Here is a 20834-nt window from a genome sequence, read left to right on the forward strand (position 1 = left end):
AAGCACTAAATTATATAGTTTATACCCATGACCAAAAAGATCACCGTCACATGCCATGAACCACCATACCATGAATCCATGTAACTGAGGATTCCTAATGAAGAATTATCTTTCCTAAATTCTTCAAATTTCAGTTGAAGAACTTAGTGGGCAGATGTTCATGTTCATTGCTAACAGACTTCCATAATAAGCCCACTGTAGCTATGTTGTTTCTTTGAAGCTATATAGATATAGTTAAGATTGAAAGCTTAATGCTATTTAGAAGGCTATTAACAACCATAATCCTAAAAACTCTTTAAGTTTGTGAATAGGTTTTTAAGAGCAGCGTATCTGAAATACTCTACATATTTCTCCTTATCCACATTTAGTTATAAATCTAAGTCATACAGATATAAGATCCTGAACACATATAGGAGTATTTTCAAAATTAGTTTCATATTAAATTATACTTTTGTAAGGTCTGCTAATGGCACAGTGGGTACAGAGGTGGCCAACTGGGTCAAGCAAACCATCCACTGTTGTTGCTTCGAAGTGGTGAATGACAGGTAACTTCATTATGCTATCATTGCACATTGTACAATATTTAACAGTGAGCCCTGGAGGGTTAAGTCTTCATCTGTCCCCCAATCTTGACCCATAGGAGGCATTCAGGGCTGAAAGGGTGACATAAACAGGATGCCATGTGGGTAATCACTAGGTATTACCATTTGAATACAAATACATTAAGATTAACCTTCATTAAAAAATGGAAACCCATCTTAAGATTTGGTGGTGTTATAAACTCAATCACCTTCCCATGAAATAAAGTTAATTCTCAAGGAAAGAAAATTCAAAATGCTTTCATCTTGCTCCTTTTATTACACATTCAGTGAACCATCCTTAGTATGAAATGAATGGTTAGATATATAAATGTAAGAAAGACATAACATGAGAAGATCTAGGAGAAAAATCCTCATTTTAATCTGAGACTACGAATATCAGCTGCAGTTAGCCTTATTCAGCAACTTACCTATTTTCTTTTCTTACACAAATAACAGACAAGCTTGATCTTAATTGGTGGTTAGGGTTCTAGAATGTCCTTAACTTTTTTTAAAAGATCATTTTAAAACCAAAGCACTAATCTGACAGTAAAAGCATAGTACAAATATCCAAATTTCAGATCTGGCTTTTGCTAGATAGAGCCTAAGAATAAAGAAACATTCTTCCCTTTCCAGATAATAATTTAAAATATAAATAACTATTAAGTCCTATTGAATAGAGAGTGTGAAAGTTCCTGGTATAAAAACTACCTTAGAAGTTTGATGGTCATTTCATTCTACGGAGGGACAGAGACTGGATTTTGTTTGCTCTCCATAATTACTTCACAATCTCCCTCCATTTCAAAATTGAGATTCACAAATGAACTGGATACAAGTGTTTCTGGTTGATCTGACTGAACAATGGAATCAGCCTGCAGCTTATTTTGCTGGTATTGTCTTTCTGCTTCTTCAGACATCCTGTTTTCTTCTTCTTCCTCCTCCTCCTAAAAGGAGGAAATATCAAGAATAGTTGAAATATAAATGTCCAAAAGGAATAGTATTTTTCTCCCACTTTCAGCTGCTTATGCCTTTTTTTTAACCAAAACATTAGTGTCATGTCCAATTCAGTTTCATCCAATTAAGACAAGGCATACTTCCCCTTCCCCTGTTTCCAAATTGAAATGAAAACTATTGTATGAAGTACATGTAGTGAAGCTATTTTTAAAATACAGTATAGCACTGCTTAGCTTAGATGAGACCTGAATTAACTTTGACACGGGCTGGATCTCTTCAGGTTAATTCTAATCTAAATAAAACATTAGCTAATACTGTATCACTACAGTTACAGGGTGTCAGCCTGTTCAGTGGAATAGGGTGGTCTATTCACTTAAGTGATATAGCATGGTTAGTGTTCCCATAGCACCTAGTAGACAGATAAGGCAGTCCCTGCCCTCAAGAAGTTTACAATCTAGGAAGGAAGTTAAGACATTTAGGGCTTCCCTGGTGGCGCAGCGGTTGTGAGTCCGCCTGCCAATGCAGGGGGCACGGGTTCGTGCCCCGGTCCGGGAAGATCCCACATGCCGCAGAGCGGCTGTGCCCGTGAGCCATGGCCGCTGAGCCTGCGCATCCGGAGCCTGTGCTCCCCAAAAAAAAAAAAAAAAAAAGACATTTAAGAAGAGTATTAGAACAGAAAGGAATAACCACCATAGAGATTTAGAGAGTAAATAACTTCTAGTTCCAGAACTGCTAAATTGATGGAGGAAATGGTGGCATTTGCATTGGTCCCTGTAGTATGGTGAGTCAGTACAGAGTGAGTAACCTGTCAGGATGATTAATCTAGAGATTTTCTGAGAGTGAAGGAGAAAGACCATTTAGGAGACTATCACAATAGTCCAGATGAGGTAATGAGGCTCTCAACAAGGCTAGTAGAGTTAAAAACACTCATTTGTTCATAAAACAGTTTTGAAACCACATAACAAATACAGTCAGCTGAGCTGAGCTTTCTAGATTCATGCCTCTACATTGCAGCTTTACCCGAATTGCCCTCCTTGTTTGCTTGAAGGAGTAATGAAAGATTCTAATATTTATTTCAAGCTCACCACTATACACTCTGGGCTGCCCTAAGCATTTTACATATTAACTCATTTCATCCTTAGAGCAACCCTGAGCATGGATGCTGCAATTTTCCTCATTACAAAGATGAGGAAACTGCAGCTTATATAGGTTAAGTATCTTGCCCAAGGTTACAAAGTTAGAAGTGGCAGAGCACTTGGTTCTCGAGCCCACACTCTTAAATGCTAAAGCTTTCTCACTCTTTAAAGGTAAACTCATTTCACCCTCACCCTAAGACCTCACGACATCTGCACACAAAATTGCCTCATATCTTTGTGCCTTAACAACTGGCACTTACACATTTCTAGTATTGGTCATTTCCCATGCATCAAACCCATTCCACTTCTCCCACATCCAGTCTATGTGTCCTAAGTACAGAGACCAGGTCTTGTTTCCTCATCTTAAATTTGGAATAATAATTCAAAGAGAGGTGTGTGGAGATTAAATTAAATAACATATCTAAGGCACCTCTCACAGCAACTAGCACATGAAATCTAGCTTAATTGTGCACATAGATTGTAGGGGAATTTCAGTATTAAAAAATTCTAAAATGTATGCTAATTTGATAAAGAAATTAATGACTCGAGAATGAAATGCCTAGTATAAGGGAGCTATCTTTGGGGCAGCTAGAGGATACATGTCTTCATTATGCAACCCATGAAGTCCACAGCAAACCAAACTGAATCAAGAAAATGTAAAAAGGAGACACACCTCCTTCTTCATCCGGTAATACTCATCAATGGCATACTGGTATTTTGGGGTGCTGATGCCCAAAACAGATGCAATCTTCTCTCCGAGAAAGTCACACACTAAAAATACAAAAGTTAAATGACTTACATAATTCCATAAACATTTCTTGAGCCCTTTCTGTGCGCAAAGCACTGTACGAATACCAAAGTTACACTCCCTGCCCTCGGGGAGATAATGAACATTCAGTACATCTCCTTTGTGTATCTTCCTTGATTTCCCCAAGAAGCACTAGTGGCTCCTTCTGGGCTCCCAATAACACTGCTCATACCTCTTACTATTAACACTTATCACCAGGTGTTATAATTACCTGTTAGATGTCTATTTCTTCAAGAAAAATGTATACTCTCAGAGGGCTGGGATATCACTGGGCTGGGAGAAAGGAATGGATTATACTATAGCACTCACTGAGCGCCTGCCACATGCCAGGCACTATGAAAGGTTAGACTCAAAGAAGTTGAAGAACTGGCCCAAGTGGACAAAGCAGATCCAAAGTTCAATCCAGGTCTGAATGTAAAGCTCATGTTCTTTTCATTATACTAGACTGTCTAGCATATATTGAGAGCTCAGTAAATGTTTGTTGAATGAATTATTATTCACATTTAGATCTAATGAAAGGCAAAAAGTGGTAGAAGCTATGGGGGAGTTAAAATGGGAAGCAAAGGAAAGCTTTATGATTTAAAACGCATATTTAAAGTTAGCATGATTAAGTCATAAGTTGATAATTCATTTCCTTCAAATATGACTTAGTTATATCTCAACTTAAGAAATGAAATATTAATCAAATAAAACATAAATGAATTATAACTACAGGCTTTAGAATAAGCAGTTAGAATGAGAACAATATTAGGGAATCAAATGGCAAAATAGCAAAATAACTGCTAACAGGAAAGTTTCAAGAACATGAAAATTGTATCTAAATTAATATAGCTATTTTTTAGTCCTTTTTTTAAAGCATATCCAGAAGCTAAAAAATGTTTTAAGATGAAGTACAAGTTAGATTAATATCTTCCAATGTGAGCTAGCTAGCTGCTGAGGAGTGACTAACCCCCAATTGTTTCTCCTTCAATTTTGAAACACCCTATTTAGCAAAGCTCCTGTTCTGGGAGCATATTATAGTGGTTATACAATATTCAAACAAAAAAGTAATACCTGAGAGGGTTGATGTGGCAGCACGAAGCATGTAAAACCATAAGTAGGGGCCCCAGGTAAGTTTTGTCTGCAACAAGAGGTTAGGTTAGCAACATTCACACCTAAATTCATTCTATACATTTAGGCCAGAAAGTAGTGAAACACTTGGTGGGCACTTAGAATATTCTATAGATGATACTATAAACAGAGTACAATCCAATAAAAAAATTAAAAGCTTTGTAGAGAGAATGTCACAAAGACATTTTACATTCACCCATACAACTATCACCACCTTAAGTCCACAGAATAACCAAAAAAAGCAGCAGCCACTGAAATGGAGTTGGTTAAGTCATAACCTTAATTATTTATGAGTTATCCAGAGCCTTCCTTTCTCCTGTCTTGTTGCTTTTTTGTCTTCATTGTTCAAAAGCACACCAGAGAGTGTGTACAGTCAATGGAAAGGGATCTAAGAAATCATACAGTACAACACACGTATGATTTAGTGGGGAAATTAAGGTTCAGAGAAATTAAGCAGATTAAGGGCACATTAAATGAACTTTTAATGGTGGGAAAATAAGTAACCAGTAAGTGGCAAGATGAGGTTTTTTTGTTGCTGTTCCTTCAAGGATTAAAAAGGGACTAGAGGGCTTCCCTGGTGGCGCAGTGGTTCAGAGTCTGCCTGCTGATGCAGGGGACATGGGTTCGTGCCCGGGTCCGGGAGGATCCCACATGCCGTGGAGCGGCTAGGCCCGTGAGCCATGGCCGCTGAGCCTGCGCGTCCAGAGCCTGTGCTCCGCAATGGGAGAGGCCACAACAGTGAGAGGCCCATGTACCGCAAAAAAAAAAAAAAAAAAAAGGGACTAGAGCATATAACCCAAGAAAAGTTTAGTATCTGTTTGGTAGGCTAGGACCACTGGCAGAATGCAATCTACACTACACACCTGCATAGTTAACCTTGGTAATTCCATAGAATACTTTTGTGAAGCTTGCCACATAGATGACAGTTTGCCTCTGTGGATGACATCAGTAATAGGAGCATGATTCATCATACCAATACTTTTGTTTATGAAAAGAAAACATAGTATAGAGCCTACAATCGATCAAACACATTAGTAATCATTTGAATACTGGTTCCAGGGAGAGAAGGAAGAGATAAACCTGTCCATAATCTTCTTAGATAAGATATGCTGATGATCATAAGGGCGTTAAAAAAGCATATACAAGAATATCTGTAACACTGAAAACTGTAGACACTGGAAATGACCCTTTTTTCTCTATTGGTGAAATGGAAGTATCTTCCTTTTCCGCTGTCTAAAGCTAATGGAGTTGCCAATTTCGGTGTTATTTCCTTTCTTGCTGGTTAAGGAAAATTTTTCACCTCAGGGTTTTCAAAGTTATTTTGAGTGGCCACTGTCTGTCTTAACAACTTCTTATGCAAATTAATTTAAAAATAAAGTTCTATATTTTAAATATTTTTTTAAAAAGGAATATCTGTAAGACTGGGCAGATGGGCTAAAGCAGAGAGGAGTAAACATGTAACATAGTCTTTCAATGAAAAGTAGGTATATCAATTCCTGGGATAACATTTCTGAAAAGACACACAAGTAAGGTAGCTCCTTAGTTTCTCTTTACACAAGAATGGATGTCCAAGCAAACAAATACAGTCAAGAAAACACTGTAGGGCTTCCCTGGTGGTGCAGTGGTTGAGAATCTGCCTGCTAATGCAGGGAACGCGGGTTCGAGCCCTGGTCTGGGAGGATCCCACATGCCGCGGAGCAACTAGGCCCGTGAGCCACAACTACTGAGCCTGCACGTCTGGAGCCTGTGCTCCGCAACAAGAGAGGCCGCGATAGTGAGAGGCCCGCGCACGGCGATGAAGAGTGGCCCCCGCTTGCCACAACTAGAGAAAGCCCTCGCACAGAAACGAAGACGCAACACAGCAAAAATAAATTAATTAATTAAGAGTTAGGACTTCAAAAAAAAAAAAAGAAAACACTGCATATTTCTGACTCCCTGATAAAAACCTGCTATATCTTCTACATTCAGTGCAGGAAGCATCTCTTAGGTGGGGATAAGGGGCTCTGTTTAAGATGCTCTGACTTTAGTGTTTATTTATTTATTTATTTAACAGCAAATGGGACAGTGCGCAAACATAGGGAATGAAAGCAATTTCTATAACACATAATAAGTGATAAGGCCAAGAAACTACTTAGAAAAGGACTCAGCATGCTTTTGGAGAAAAGCATGCATTTCTCAGTGGACCAATTCTCCTGGGGTTGTTTCTAGGGAGAACAATTGCTAATATCCAGGCTGTGACTACCAAAGAGTCAAACCTGCTCCAGAGCTGAGACACTGCATAAGGATTCCTGAATACCATCTATCATTATCACACAGAGTTATACAGAATGAATGGATAGGGCCCTTTGTGCAGACACTGACCCAGAGTCTACACTGGAACCCTGCCACCACTGCCAGCATCACTACCGCCACCACCATCCCAGTAACAGAAGAACTGGGACAAGATCTTGAGTCTTTAAGACTTCCAATTTATGAGTGCAAACTCAAGTAGATTCATCTCTTTCTTCAAAAATTTAATTATCTATTTCTTCCTGCATAATTTTCCATCTCTTCCTTAATAAAGAACTATTAAGACTTGCTATCTTTTGTTTTGAAACAACTTATTTTTAAATTATAAAATAATGCTCATTTATTGCCATAACACAAAATGGAAAAAGTATAAAGAAAATTTAAGTCACCCATTTTTCCACCGTCCATGGATAATTATCATTAACATCTTAGTATATTTTTCCCAGTCTTTTCCTAAGCATATATGTGTTTTACAACATTGCTATACTTTTTCTACCCTGCTATTTTTCCCATTTACTATATTGAAAATATTAAGTATATTTCCCAAATGCTTAAATTCTTAAGGGTGGAATAACTAGGTCAAAACTATAATCATTTGGAAAGCTCTCCCTTCACAATGCAAAACTTCACACCAGAAAATTTACCAATAAATATTCAGCAGTAATGTATGAGATTGTCCATTCCCTTGTACCCTCATTACAGTATATTGTTCTTTTCCTTTTTAAAAATTTGATAGGCAAAAATGAGCCCAGATAATTTTGAGTTCTGACTATATTAAGAAAGGCATCAGTCCATTTATATAGGTAACATTTATGTGCATAATCAAAGTTTTTAATATGTATAGTTAGATACACACATATACACATATTTAAGGAACCCTAAGCGAAACTAAATCAATGGTTAAAGGAATTACTGGAAATATGTTTACTCTTAACACTCATCTAAGGTAAAATGTAAGGAAAACAATTATAAGATTGTAAAAAGATCTAGGTCTCCATTTCTTACTTTCTATCAAGTATCATATGCCAGGAGTATTATTCTTTTATTTATTTATTTTTGACTGCATTGGGTCTTTGTTGCTGCGCACAGGCTTTCTCTAGTTGCAGCAAGCGGGGACTACTCTTCATTGTGGTGCACAGGTTCCTCATTGCGGTGGCTTCTCTTGTTGCGGAGCATGGGCTCCAGGCACACGGGCTTCAGTAGTTGTGGCTCGTGGGCTCAGTAGTTCTGGCTCACAGGCTCTAGAGCACAGGCTCAGTACTTCTGGGTGCACGGGCTTAGTTGCTCCACTGCATGTGGGATCTTCCCGGACCAGGGCTCAAACCCGTGTCCCTTGCATTGGCAGGCAGATTCTTAACCACTGTGCCACCAGGGAAGTCCCAGGAGTATTATTCTTAAATCTTTATTTTAGATATCAGGGTTTTTCTTTAATTGGGTCTATTCTACATATCTACTATGTAAATATACAACAATACCTTTTCCAAATTCCTGTGTCCTATCAGATTTACGATGCATTAGAAGCCAATAGAAATTGGAAAGTCTGCTTTGCACATTAAGTGATGCTAGGTCTGTCTTTAATTATAAACAGCTGCTAGGATGTTTATTATTTTAAAAAAAGACAAGTGTTGGTGAGTATGTAAAGAAATTAGAACCCTTGGACACTGTTGCTGGGAATGTAAAATGGTGCAGCCATTATGGAAAACAGTAGGGCGGTTCCTCAAAAAATAAAATACAAACACCAAATGATCCAGCAATTCCACTTCTGGGTATTTATCCAAAAGAACTGAAACTAGAATCTCGAAGAGGTATTTCCACTCTCTTGTTAGTGGCAGCATTATTTACAGTAGCCAAGATATGGAAACAACCTAAGTGTCCCCATTAAAGAGGAAACCACTATCTGCAAGTTTGCTTTACGACCAGAAGTCTACATTAAATTACAGCATTAAAAAAAATGACGACTAACATGTGCATGCATAAGTAATAAACCAAACGAAGATATCTATAGTTCAGGCAGCAATTAAAAATATCCAAAAAATGAATTGTGTCTCTTTTAGCAAAAGATTTAAGTAATTGCTTTTTTTGGCCTTGGTTAACTTAGCCAACATAGATAGTCCTATTTGCTAATTATAAATTCTTCATGAACGGTACCAGATTTTTCTCTGAAAATTTTATGTAGAAGTGAAGTATAATGTCAGCTCTCAGCTTCCAACTAAGTTTATAACATAAGCTTCCTACTGGCAGTATTTATACACACACACACACACACATATATATATGGTATTAGTATATAATAGCAGCTCCTCGTTGCCTAAAAAAATCACTATACTCTAGGAGACACAATTACCACCAAGGAAAATGTAACTTTAAAACTTCAAAATGGATATTTCAGGAATGAAGCCAAACAAGTTAATTTCAGAAACTTTCAAATGATTCTTGAATAAGAAATGTAGGGAAAATTGTTAAATTTAGTCATGGGTTTTCAAATTCCAATAGAGTTCTAAAATTACCTTTTGAGAGAGATTCCTTGTGCTACCTACTGTATTTGCTTTGTTATCTAATACTACCTTACATGTATATAGTTCTTAGTCATTTTTCAATGAGTCTTCATATGTACTATCTTTTTAATCTTCAAAAACAATTCTTAATGTAGATGAGACAAAGGTTATCTTTTTTTTGTAGTCGTGAGACCTGAAGTGCAGTGGGATTAAGTCTTCGTCACAGGGAGGTGACTACTCCAGGACTAAGCCAGAACTGAACCAGCTCTGACTATGCATGCTGCCTCCCAGCGAAGGAGACAGACAGGTTTCTTATCACCCAGGTTTCTTGTCTTAGTTTAGGCCTAAAAATTCAGATAAATTCGAAAGACAACATACTATATACAAGGTAACTAACTATTTTAAGAGTGGATATGGACTTACAGCACAACAGCAGGAGGAACTCTGTGGACCCGCTACCCAGTGAAACTGGTGAAAATTATTTAAAATAAACATTTAAACCCTCTGGAAATGGTCCTCAGGATATACTACAAATGAAAAAAACATCTATTCAAGAAAATAAATAAAAATTTGACAAGAAAATAAGAGTATGAAGTAAGTGAACCAAGACCATTGGCTTTTCCAGCAAAGTGAAGTGGAAATTCACTGCCAGACTGGTACAGCTAAGAACACAGGGCTCCTTCTACCCCCAGCTTCCACTGAAGCTCGTGTGCCACAACTAGAGAGAAGCCCACACACTGCAACAAAGAGCCCGTGCGCCACAATTTCTCAGCCATAAATAAATAAATAAATAAATATTTTTAAAAACAGGCGGGCTTCCCTGGTGGCACAGTGGTTGAGAGTCGGCCTGACGATGCAGGGGATGCGGGTTCATGCCCCAGTCCAGGAGGATCCCGCATGCTGTGGAGTGGCTGGGCCCGTGAGCCATGGCCACTGAGTCTGCGCGTCCGGAGCCTGTGGTCCGCAACGGGAGAGGCCACAACATTTAGACGCCCGCGTACCACAGGGAGAGAAAAAGGAAAGAAGAGAAAAAAAAAAACAGACAAGGGATCTGAATAGGCATTTCTCTAAAGATGATATACAAATGGCCAATAGACAAATGAATAGATGCTCAATATCACTGGCCACCAGGGAAATGCAAATTAAACCATAATGAGATGCCACTTCACACCCACAAGGACAACTAGAATAAAAAAGATAGTAACAAGTGTTGATAAGGATGTAGAGAAATCAGAACGCTCATTCAATGCTGGCAGTAATTTTAAATGGTGCAGCCACTTTGGAAAACAATTTGGTGGTTCTCCAAATGACTGAATACAGGATTTCCCTGCTATCCATAAGTAGAGCATTCCTATGAAACCTTTCATAATACAAAATTGTGTAAAGCAAATAAGTGATTACCTTAGGACACATCTTACTAAACAGCTGAACAAAATAAATCGAAACAAAGCACAAATGCTCACAGATACAGTTCAAAGCTATGGCGGCTTGATGCTGTGATGCTAAGTGTAGTTCCCCTGGGAAGGAGCTTCAAGGTGCCTCTCTCACTGTTCAGGGTGCCCACCACCTCTACAAGGGCTCACTGCAAAACAAATTCTGGACGCTATTTTTGCTTTTTACCTTTTTTCATAAAAGTGAAAATCCTCTTCGGCTTTCTTTCAGTTAGCGAAAAGAGGTACTAACGTAGGTTTTTCATAAAAGCGAAGTGGTGTAAAGCAAACTTTCAAAAAGCAGGGGATACCTGTACAGAGTTATCATATGACCCAGCAATTCCACTCATAGGTACATACCTAAGAGAAATGAAAACATACGTCCACACAAATACTGGTACACAAATGTTCATAGCTGAATTATTCATAATAGCCAAAAGGTAGAAACAACCAAATGTCTCTGATCTGACAAACATGGTATATCAAAAAAAGGAATGAAGTTCTGACACATGCTATAACATGGATAAACCTTGAAAACGTTACGCTAAGTGAAAGAAGCCAGTCACAAAAGATCACATATCATAGGAGTTCGTTCATATGAAATGTCCATAATAGGGAAATCAATAGACAGAAAATAGATTAGTGGTCATCGGGTTGGGGAGATGAAGGGTAGGGAGTGATAACTAAAGGGTACTGGGTTTCTTTTTGATGTGATGCAAACGTACTAAAAATTGACCGTGGTAATGGTTGCGTCTATCAGTGAATATACTAAAAACCACTGCTGCAAATTTTAAATTGATGAATGTATGCTATGTGGACTGCATCTCAGTAAAGCTTTTTTAAAGAGTAAACCTTTAGGAAAGTAGTAAGGATGTATTTTTTCTATGCAATGTCTTTATTACTGATTCCTATGTAAATAGAGGACTATTTTTGAGACAAAGACTTTTTAAACCATACATATATACACAAATTTATACAAACAAATAAAAACCCCTTCAAAGTAATTTAAAAGAAAGACATTTATTTCAACAATTCTTCCACTGCATGAAACACTTCTACAATATTCGGCATGCACATGGAATTGCCTTCAGAGTATACTGCATAGTCCTTTGAATATTGTCTATAGCAGAGAATCCGGATCTGATATTGTTTTAATAACTAGAATTTATTTAGAACCAAATCTGATGAAAAATTAGTAATAACATTTTTTAAGCCAAATCTAAATTAATAATTCTGTATTCTGCTACTTTGCTTTATTTTCTTCATAGCACTTTCCATAGTCTGATAATTATAGTATATACTTGCTTATTGCCTTTCCGCCCACTAGCATATAAGAGCAGAAATTTATACTGCCCATTGCTGTATCACCAGCACCTAGAAAGTCCATAAATATTTGATCAACTGAACTCTCAAAATGACTACTTAGAAAGGCAACACGTCTTTTTAAAAAATGTACAGCTAGTCTCATAATTTTACAGTTACATCTTTTTGTTTTTTAATTTCTTTTTGGCTGTGTTGGGTCTTTGCTGCTGTGCATGGGCTTTCTCTAGTTGCGGCCAGCGGCAGCTACTCTTCGCTGTGGTGCACGGGCTTCTCATTGCGGTGGCTTCTCTTGCTGCAGAGCATGGGCTCTAGGCATGTGGGCTTCAGTAGTTGTGGCATGCGGGCTTCAGTAGCTGTGGTGCACAGGCTTAGTTGCTCCGTGGCATGTGGGATCTTCCTAGACCAGGGATCGAACCCGTGTTCCCTGCATTGGCAGGCGGATTCTTAACCACTGCGCCACCAGGAAAGTCCCCAGTCACATCATTTATAACTTAGAAATTCTTAAATTTAGCTGGTGAGGGGCTTCCCTGGTGGCGCAGTGCTTGGGAGTCCGCCTGCCGATGCGGGGGATGTGGATTCATGCCCAGGTCTGGGAGGATCCCACATGCCGCGGAGCGGCTGGGCTCGTGAGCCATGGCCGCTGAGCCTGCGCGTCTGGAGGCTGTGCTCCGCGGCGGGAGAGGCCACAGCAGTGAGGAGCCCGTGTATCGCAAAAAAAAAAAAAAATTTAGCTGGTGAGGAACATAAAGTTAAGAACTGTATATTCCTATCTTCTAATGAAAACTTGAGGCAAGTTAAAAAAGAACTGACAACTTCTAAGCTTTAAATGGAAACCATCATGGTGGTACAGTCTTTAATACAAAGGGACTGGAACTCAAGTACGCCGTTTAGTGAAATAAATCTTAAAGAAACCTATCCACACTGACAAAAGAACTCTGACACTCAAAAATAAACTATTCAGGCTACTGAAATACAGAAAATACTTCCATCCATATTGTGTAAAAATACTGCTTTCTACCAAAATCATAATGTATAATTTTATAATCAGAATACAGTTTATTTAAACCTCAAAGGTCCCTTCTATTCAATGTTTAAGGGAAAGAGGGACTTCCCTGGTGGTCCAGTGGTTAAGAATCCGCCTTCCAATGCAGGGTACACGGGTTCCATCCCTGGTTGGGGAACTAAGATGCCTCGTGCCGCAGGGCAACTAAGCCCTCACATTGCAACTAGAGAGAAGCCAGCATTCCACAACGAAGATCCCGCGCAACTAAGACCCGACACAGCCAAAAATATAAATAAATATATATATATATTTTTTTTTTAAATGTTTAAGGGAAACAAATCAGTCAAAACAAAACCCACTGACAAAAGGAACATCAGTATCAAACCTACCGGATCAACAGTAGGCAAAACATCTTTCTTCTCCAGGCCATCAACTTCATCTTCATCTGTACTGTATTCTTCCATTGTTTCACCACTAACAAAGTGGATGACTCTCCTTGGGACTTTCTTCTTTTTTCCTATGACTCCCAGTTCTACATTTTCAAAGCCTCTTTCATTACTCATCTAATGTCAATAACAAATTAAGAAAAGCAGAGTTTCGAGTGAGATTAATTTTCTTTCATGTAACAAAAAAAATTTTTCGGTTGCTTTATTTTAGGGAATAAAGAAATATAAGCCAATCCTTAAACAGTTTTTAAACAATAAAACAGATCATACACAGAAAAGCATATCAACAGCATAAACGAAGAGTTTAATGAATAGTAAAGCAAACCTCTGCATACTCACTGCCGAGGTTTAAAAACAGAACTTAACCAATTAAACTTTTTAAGTCAAAAGCTAAGAAATCAAGCAACACACTGCAAGTCATAGCAATTCCAATGTCGTATAATATGTGAAGACATGCTGGACATCAATAATTTTAAAGAACAATGCTAATTACGGAGGGATTAATGTGTTGATATATCAAAGGAAAATCATATAGATGCATGTACATATGTTAGATACGTAACATAAAATGTTTGTATAAGGTAACCCTGCTAAGTATTTGAATTTGAGCCTAGCTACATGTGGGCAAACCAAAACCAGTTCAGCTTAATTCTGAACCTCTCCTTTTCCAAAATGGGAGTCCCGAAGTAAGATGCCTTTTAGGTCCAAGCAGGTACCAAAAATGAGTAAATACTGCTATAGATTAAAAGTAGACCTTTGAAGAAAAGCATGCCACAACCAAAGACATTAAAATTCAAAAAAATTTAAAGCACTGTGCAGGCCAAATAAAACTCATTTGTAAACCAAATCTGGAGAGCAGGCCATCAGTATTCTATATCCGAACTTCTACATTTCTCGGTCACTAATATATAGATGACAACACCGTTTTCCTGCTAGTAAAAAGATTTAACAAATTTTAAAACTATAATAGTCTATGGAATTCTAATTACATCCAAATTTCATTCCAAGGGAAATACTAATTTTACCTCACACATATAGCCAATTTTCAAAACTCATTGTAAATGCATTTTGAGGGAGAGGATGAAGAGCTTTTCCTTGTCTTTTTGCCTCAAGTTTAAATTCCTAAGAAAGCCTTTGTTGTATCTTCTTACTAGAAGATTTCAAAAAGCACAGTGCAAATAATTGTAAAGAAAAATCTGGCAACAGTGGTTACCCTTGGGGTTAGGTACAAAGATGGGGGAGGAGGTACAGGTAAAGGAGTGGTCAAGGGGGCTTTTTATTCTTTTTTTTTTTTTTTTTTTGCAGTACTCAGGCCTCTCACTGTTGTGGCCTCTCCCGTTGCGGAGCACAGGCTCCGGATGCGCAGACTCAGCGGCCATGGCTCACAGGCCCAGCTGCTCCACAGCACGTGGGATCCTCCCGGACCGGGCACAAACCCGTGTCCCCTGCATCGGCAGGCGGACTCTCAACCACTGTGCCACCTATTCTTTTTGTATTTTGTTGTTGTTTTACTTTCATGATGAGAATATGCTCCGGTACAATTTTAAAACTAAACCAAAGCAAAATCATACAGGACTGCCATGATTAGAGTCCATATCAGTGGGATTGTCCAAGATAGTCCAGAGTTCAAAAATTTCAACCTCTATAAGGATTCTTACACTTGTAGATATGACCACACATAATTTAAACCCATGATTGTTGTTCAACCCTAGAAAAGTTCTTTGAACTGCTTTTGCAGAGATGGAATTGTACTGATAAAAATAGTGGACTAGAATTGCCCAGTTATGCAAGTATATGTAACTTTATTTTTATGCATTGTTTCCTCTTAATCCTCTAAGGTTCTTCTTAGAAAACAGATATGGCTGTTCTCTGTCCTTCACTTCCCAAAGGTAAGCTTAGTCATTAGCCAGGATTTGAATCCAGGTATATCCAACCCAAAGAACACACGCATTGTTCCATGACACACATGAACATCACTGGCAGCAACTATAACTGCTGTAGAGCAAACTGAGACCATGAAAACCTTGACAGCATGGGCTACCTATGGATCAACCAGAAAAAACAAAACCCACAATTCTCCCTAGCCTGTCCTGAGGTTTCAAACATATCCCAGCCCTTATTAAAGGAACACCAGCCCATTCATTGTGTCCATAAATAAGATGAACAACAAATGGTCCACCCAGGCCATCTTTCTTCTATCACCAGTCCCTAAGCATAGTGAGTCGTTCCTACCCAATCTCATTTTCCCCCTTCATATGAGATTTGGTTTATGGTTGTCCTGACACCAATGTCTCCTTTTGCACCATGACTTTATAGGCAAGGAAAAGTCAGACGAGCTGGGTTAGATCTCCAGTTATCATACTAACTGGATGGATCTGATGTGAAAGCAACAGTCCCAGTCAATGAACAGAGTTGAGCCCTTTCACAGTACATCACCCTGCCTTATTCCACTCCCACCCCACCCCCATCAGAGCAAGCAGCTTCTCATTCTCCCTCTACCAATCTCTCACTGGCTTAATTTGTCTTTTCTAAGACACAGGCAAAGGAGAAGGGGTGTCTCTCATTGGCTTCACTACTTTGTCTTCCTTAGACAACTTTAATAAATAAAAACATTCTGGCTGGGTCATAATAACAGGAATAAACTTATCTACTAACTCCATTAACTGACTCTTGGCTATATTTTATCCAAAAGGTAAAAAATAAAAAATCTACAAAGGTGAAGGCTGGGGCTTCCCTGGTGGCGCAGTGGTTGAGAGTCCGCCTGCTGATGCAGGGGACGCAGGTTTGTGCCCCGGTCCAGGGAGATACCATGTGCCGCGGAGCGGCTGGGCCCATGAGCCATGGCCACTGAGCCTGCGCGTCCAGAGCCTGTGCTCCGCAACGGGAGAGGCCACAACAGTGAGAGGCCCGCGTACCACACAAAAAAAAAAAGGTGAAGGCTGAAAGGTGATTCATATTTTTCATTCTAATACCAAAGTTATTAGTCAAGTATAAACAAACCTTTGAGTAATATTCTCCATACATAATACGTAAATGGTATTTTATTTGTTCTAATCATCACATTTCATATAAAGATTTTTATTAAAAAGACTTTTATTTAAGAGCTCTCTTTTAAAATTTTAATATTAATTTTTGATACAGTAAACCTCAAGTTTTACATTTATCATCTTAAGCAGGACTCGGTAATTTTTCCCATAAAGGACAGATAGTAAATATTTTACGCTTTGAGGGCCATGTAATCTCTGTCACAACTACTGAACTCTGCAAAAGCAGCCATGGACAATACATAATGAATGGGCTATGTTCCAATAAAATTTTATACAAATCAGTGGCTGGTGGGATCTGGCCCATAGGCTCTAGTTTGTCAACACCTCATCTTAAAGAACCAGATTGTCAAGTAAAAAAATCTGTGAAAGAATCTATACCACATGATCACAACCTCTACTTGGCAAAGAGGGGAGTGTGGGGTTAGTTAAGGGAGGTATTGATGGGTAAAACCAACCAGAAAATAATTTGATTCAAAATTTCCAACAATTATAAATGAGTTATTCTCTGAATTTGAAAACATTTCATTTTTACAGATAAACAGTCAGCCTGCAGGTCAGAAAATTTTCACTGTCAATCATACAAACTCTACTTCAACAAACTCCAAAGATCTGAAAAGACAATTTCCTAACACCAGGAAATTATGAGATGCAATGACAATTAACATTTTATTACATTTTATGGTTAACAGTACTGTAAATCTGCTTATCTTGTTCTTTGGGGCCTGTTTTTAGTGGCAATTTTCTTTTCACTCCCATACTCCCATAGCACCCAGAACTTTATAAAAACATGTATGACACTTGGAATTTACTCTGCGTCACCTTCCCCAAATAGGTGATCAGCAAAATGGGAGTAGGCACAGTGCGTATCCCTCACTGCTCTATCCTTTAGCCTACAGCTCCTGGCACATCGTAAGTGCTTGGTAGCAGGGGTGCTAAATAAATAAATAAATGAACAAGTAGTACTGAAATTTTAACTCCTTTAATAATATTGAAGCTGAGATTCTGGTCAAAAGTCTAGTCAGATAAGCTGCTGAATGTCCTGGTTTGAAGCCTAATTCTGAGCACAGACCCAAGCTCCTAACTCTTCCTTCCCTACATGACACTTGGGATTTCTCAGTTCTGACAAACCGATGAAGGAGTACAGGATGGCAGCCTCTCCTGCCACCCAAGTCTCCACTTCACTGGCCTCTCCCCTCTTGCTGTGGTCAAGTAGGCATAGATTTGGGGTTCCTGGAAATGTCTCTGCTTCAGGAATGTGAATGAGAGAGCACAAAGGGAAAGTTAGAAAACTGTTGGTATAGTATGAACCCATTTGTGTTTAACAGGAAAGATCATATATGCATAGGCAATCCTAGAAAGAATACACCAGAAACTTAACAGTTACTTTTGGGGAATGTGAATGTGAGAAACGGGTGATAGGAGTATTCCTATGACTTTTTACTTTTTGCTCTATGGCCTTCTTTACGTTTTATTTATTTTATTATTTTTTAACCAAGAGTGTGAAGATAACATATTAGCACTAAGCCACAATAAAGAGCCTCTCTTCAAACAATATTTATCTGGTAAATCAGTATAGGTTTACTTTGGTATTAGAAAGACTGAAAGCTGAAGTAGTGATGAAAACAATTATAGTAACAGAAGGAAAAATCAAATGGAAAATACATCAAACGCTGTGGACTAAAAAGGTTCAGTTCAAGTACACCTGTCAACAACAGGTCTCGACTCAACTGAACATAATAAGTGGGCTTCCTAATCAATTAGCGTTTTCCCTGAATTCCTTCTTGCAGGTTACCTTCCCCCTTCTTAAGTAGGAGAAAAAACAAGTCCAAATAAAGACTAGCCTGAGAAAAAGCTTTTGTTAATGCAAACTACCTCTTATAATATTAGAACTATACTCACATTCGGGCACCATTCTCTAGGAATCTGTAGTTTGGGGGAAATGTCTTACTAACATTCAGGTAGTTAGTCTCAAAAATGAAGCCACTGAAAAGCTTTGTTCTCACTGAGGGTGGGAAGATTTCTACACAGAAGCAACTCAGGTTTTTAACATCAAAACTGTATACTCCTGAGCCGGTTTCAGGTAAAGCCATTTCTTCATTAGTTTTACTTGGCCAAAGATCCTACACTACTACTTCAGACTACCAAATCCCAAACAAAACAAACCTCCAAACCTTACCTAATGCTCTAAACTTATGCTGTCCAATAGAGTAACCACATGGGGCTAATGCTCACTTGAAATGGGGCCAGTTCAAGCTGAGATGTGCTGAAATACACAAAGGATTTCAAAGACTAGTACCACAGAAAGACTGTGAAATATCTCAGTGATAACTTTCATATTAATTGCATGTTAAAATGGTTTTCGACAAAATTGGGTTAAATAAAATAGAATATTAAAATTAATTTCACCGGTTTCTTTTTAGTTTTTTAATGTGGCTACGAGAAAATGTACAATTTAAAATGCGGCTGGCATTATATGTCTATTGGACAGCGCAGCTCTGAGCCTTAGTTACCTCCCTGGTGAAATGGGGATAACTCACACCTCATGCAGAAGTTATAAGGATTAAGTGGTGCGGGGGGGAAGCCTGTAAACGCATAGCACCCAGTTGCTATTTGCTAACCAAAAGGCAGATGCCAAGTCAGGCACTCCCACAAGGAGAGACTGAGAAGTGATCGCAGCCGGCGTCACCTGGCTTCCAGCTACTCCAAGGACAGCCTTTCGGGGACACGCCTTCCTTCTCGCCCTCGCAGACCCGAAGCTGCAACCTCACCCCTCGAAATCCGAGGCCGCCCCGGAGTCTGCGGCGCTGTCAGAGAAGGCGATGCCCAGCGGCGCTCCGACTGCGGTTCGTCCGCCCCTTCCCTCAAGCAGACGCTCGGAGCCAGGGACATCGCGAAGAGGAGCCCCGGGACGCACCTCCGGCGGGCGGCCTGCTCGAAGGAAGGCCGGGCAGGCCAAAAGGGCAGGCGGCAGGCGAGGCAGACAGGAAGCTGGGCTCTCCCGGCCTCAGCCTCGGCGGCCGCTCCTACCTGCTGTGCCGATTCCCTGAACGGAGCGGCGGCCGCAGCTCCCGAGGCAACCCCCGCTTCTCCTCCCTCTGCACGGCTCACTGGCTTCCGGTCCATCGTTGTCGCCACCACAGGACTGCAGGCGCTGACGAGATACAAAGTAATGGCCGATAAGCCCGCTTCCATTCTCCGCGTCCCCGCCCAGGCGCGGACCTAACCCGCTGTCAGGAAGTGGGACTCACCGGCTGCGCCCGCCTAGCGCCGAGCCCGGCCAAGCTACTGCTGGAGGGACAGGACGGGACGGGGCGAGGCGAGGCGGGGCGGGGCGGGGCGGACCTGGGGGTGGGGCAGGCCCGAGGGGCAGGGCCTGGCGCCCCCGCCCACCCGGCTCAGCTCCCGGGGCTCGGCTGAGCACCGTCTGGACTGCACAACTCCCGGCTCCGGCGGGGCGGGACGGGACGGGGCGGGGCCTTCTGCAGTACAGTTTCCGGCCCGGCCCGCGTCCAGAGCTCGCAGACTGGCACCACCAGTGACGTCATGCCTCGTACCTGTACCGGGAAGCTGGCTTCTGGATCTTGGCGCAACCGCTCAACAGCTGCATCCTGGGCAGTCACCTCCCAGACTTTGGTTTCTGCACTGTGAAATGAGAACGGCTGCGAAGTGTGCTTCAAAGCCTTGTGATGAGATGTGGTTGCTGAAAATATATTTTTTAATGAACGGCTCATGCTACTTATTCCATTTCTCATGTGGATGACAGTCTAGTCAAAATACCCTTGAAATAAGAGCCTCAAAGGCGAATTTTGCTTTTACACCTGTCTGAAGTACTTAAGTATATGTAAATGTAGAAAAAGTTAAGTGAGACCTGAAGGAGAGCAGAGGGCTAGCAAGCTCCCATTTTAACAAATGTGAGGAATAATTTATTATCTGTTTTGTGTGTGTGTGTGTGTGTGTGTGTGTGTGTAAGGGAACATTGCAGACTTTTCAGATTTTTCCCAGTGTTCAACCAAATAAAAAAGTCATGATTGCAATGATTATTGCATTACTCTAGTTGGAACATTTCCATGTAAATGGTTTTTAATTGTAGTTTTAGTATGAGCGTTTTCAGGCAATTTTCACTAGTTGTAGAGGTCAAAAATAAAATACATTCTTTTGGCCGTGGAGGAGGGGCTTCATTCGATACCCTAGATTCCATTTTCATGCCAGGCAAAT

The 20834-nt window shown here is 39.9% G+C and overlaps 1 protein-coding gene across 2 annotated transcripts; it reads right to left on the reverse strand.

Annotated features, from left to right (window-relative positions):
* Positions 1-828: 828 nt before the first annotated feature.
* Positions 829-19937, reverse strand: FAM177A1 (family with sequence similarity 177 member A1). Of its 2 annotated transcripts, XM_024762063.1 has the most exons (6): positions 19868-19937; positions 19647-19770; positions 13516-13689; positions 4530-4596; positions 3342-3439; positions 829-1522 (listed from the first exon to the last, which is right to left on the reverse strand). In XM_024762063.1, the coding sequence occupies exons 2-6, from the start codon at positions 19740-19742 to the stop codon at positions 1316-1318; spliced, it is 642 nt and encodes a 213-aa protein (XP_024617831.1). In that variant the 5' UTR covers positions 19743-19770; positions 19868-19937; the 3' UTR covers positions 829-1315. The 2 variants fall into 2 exon arrangements, with proteins under 2 accessions (XP_024617831.1, XP_024617830.1); XM_024762062.1 differs by lacking the exon at positions 19868-19937 and having other exon boundaries at positions 19647-19845.
* Positions 19938-20834: the final 897 nt, after the last annotated feature.

The sequence above is a fragment of the Neophocaena asiaeorientalis genome, unplaced genomic scaffold (assembly GCF_003031525.2).
Source record: "Neophocaena asiaeorientalis asiaeorientalis breed wild unplaced genomic scaffold, Neophocaena_asiaeorientalis_V1.1 scaffold190, whole genome shotgun sequence".
NCBI classification, from domain to species: Eukaryota; Metazoa; Chordata; class Mammalia; order Artiodactyla; family Phocoenidae; genus Neophocaena; species Neophocaena asiaeorientalis.

Bases quoted from the DNA above. Each gene is read 5' to 3' on its own strand.
- FAM177A1 (XM_024762062.1), bottom strand. From the start codon at position 19,811: ATGGAAGCGGGCTTATCGGCCATTACTTTGTATCTCGTCAGCGCCTGC. The intron at 13,690-19,646 runs GTAGGAGCGGCC...TATTGACATTAG, and splicing joins TCAGGGAATCGGCACAGCAG to ATGAGTAATGAAAGAGGCTT. The intron at 4,597-13,515 runs GTAGGTTTGATA...CTCTTGTTGCAG, and splicing joins TTTTGCCTACTGTTGATCCG to ACAAAACTTACCTGGGGCCC.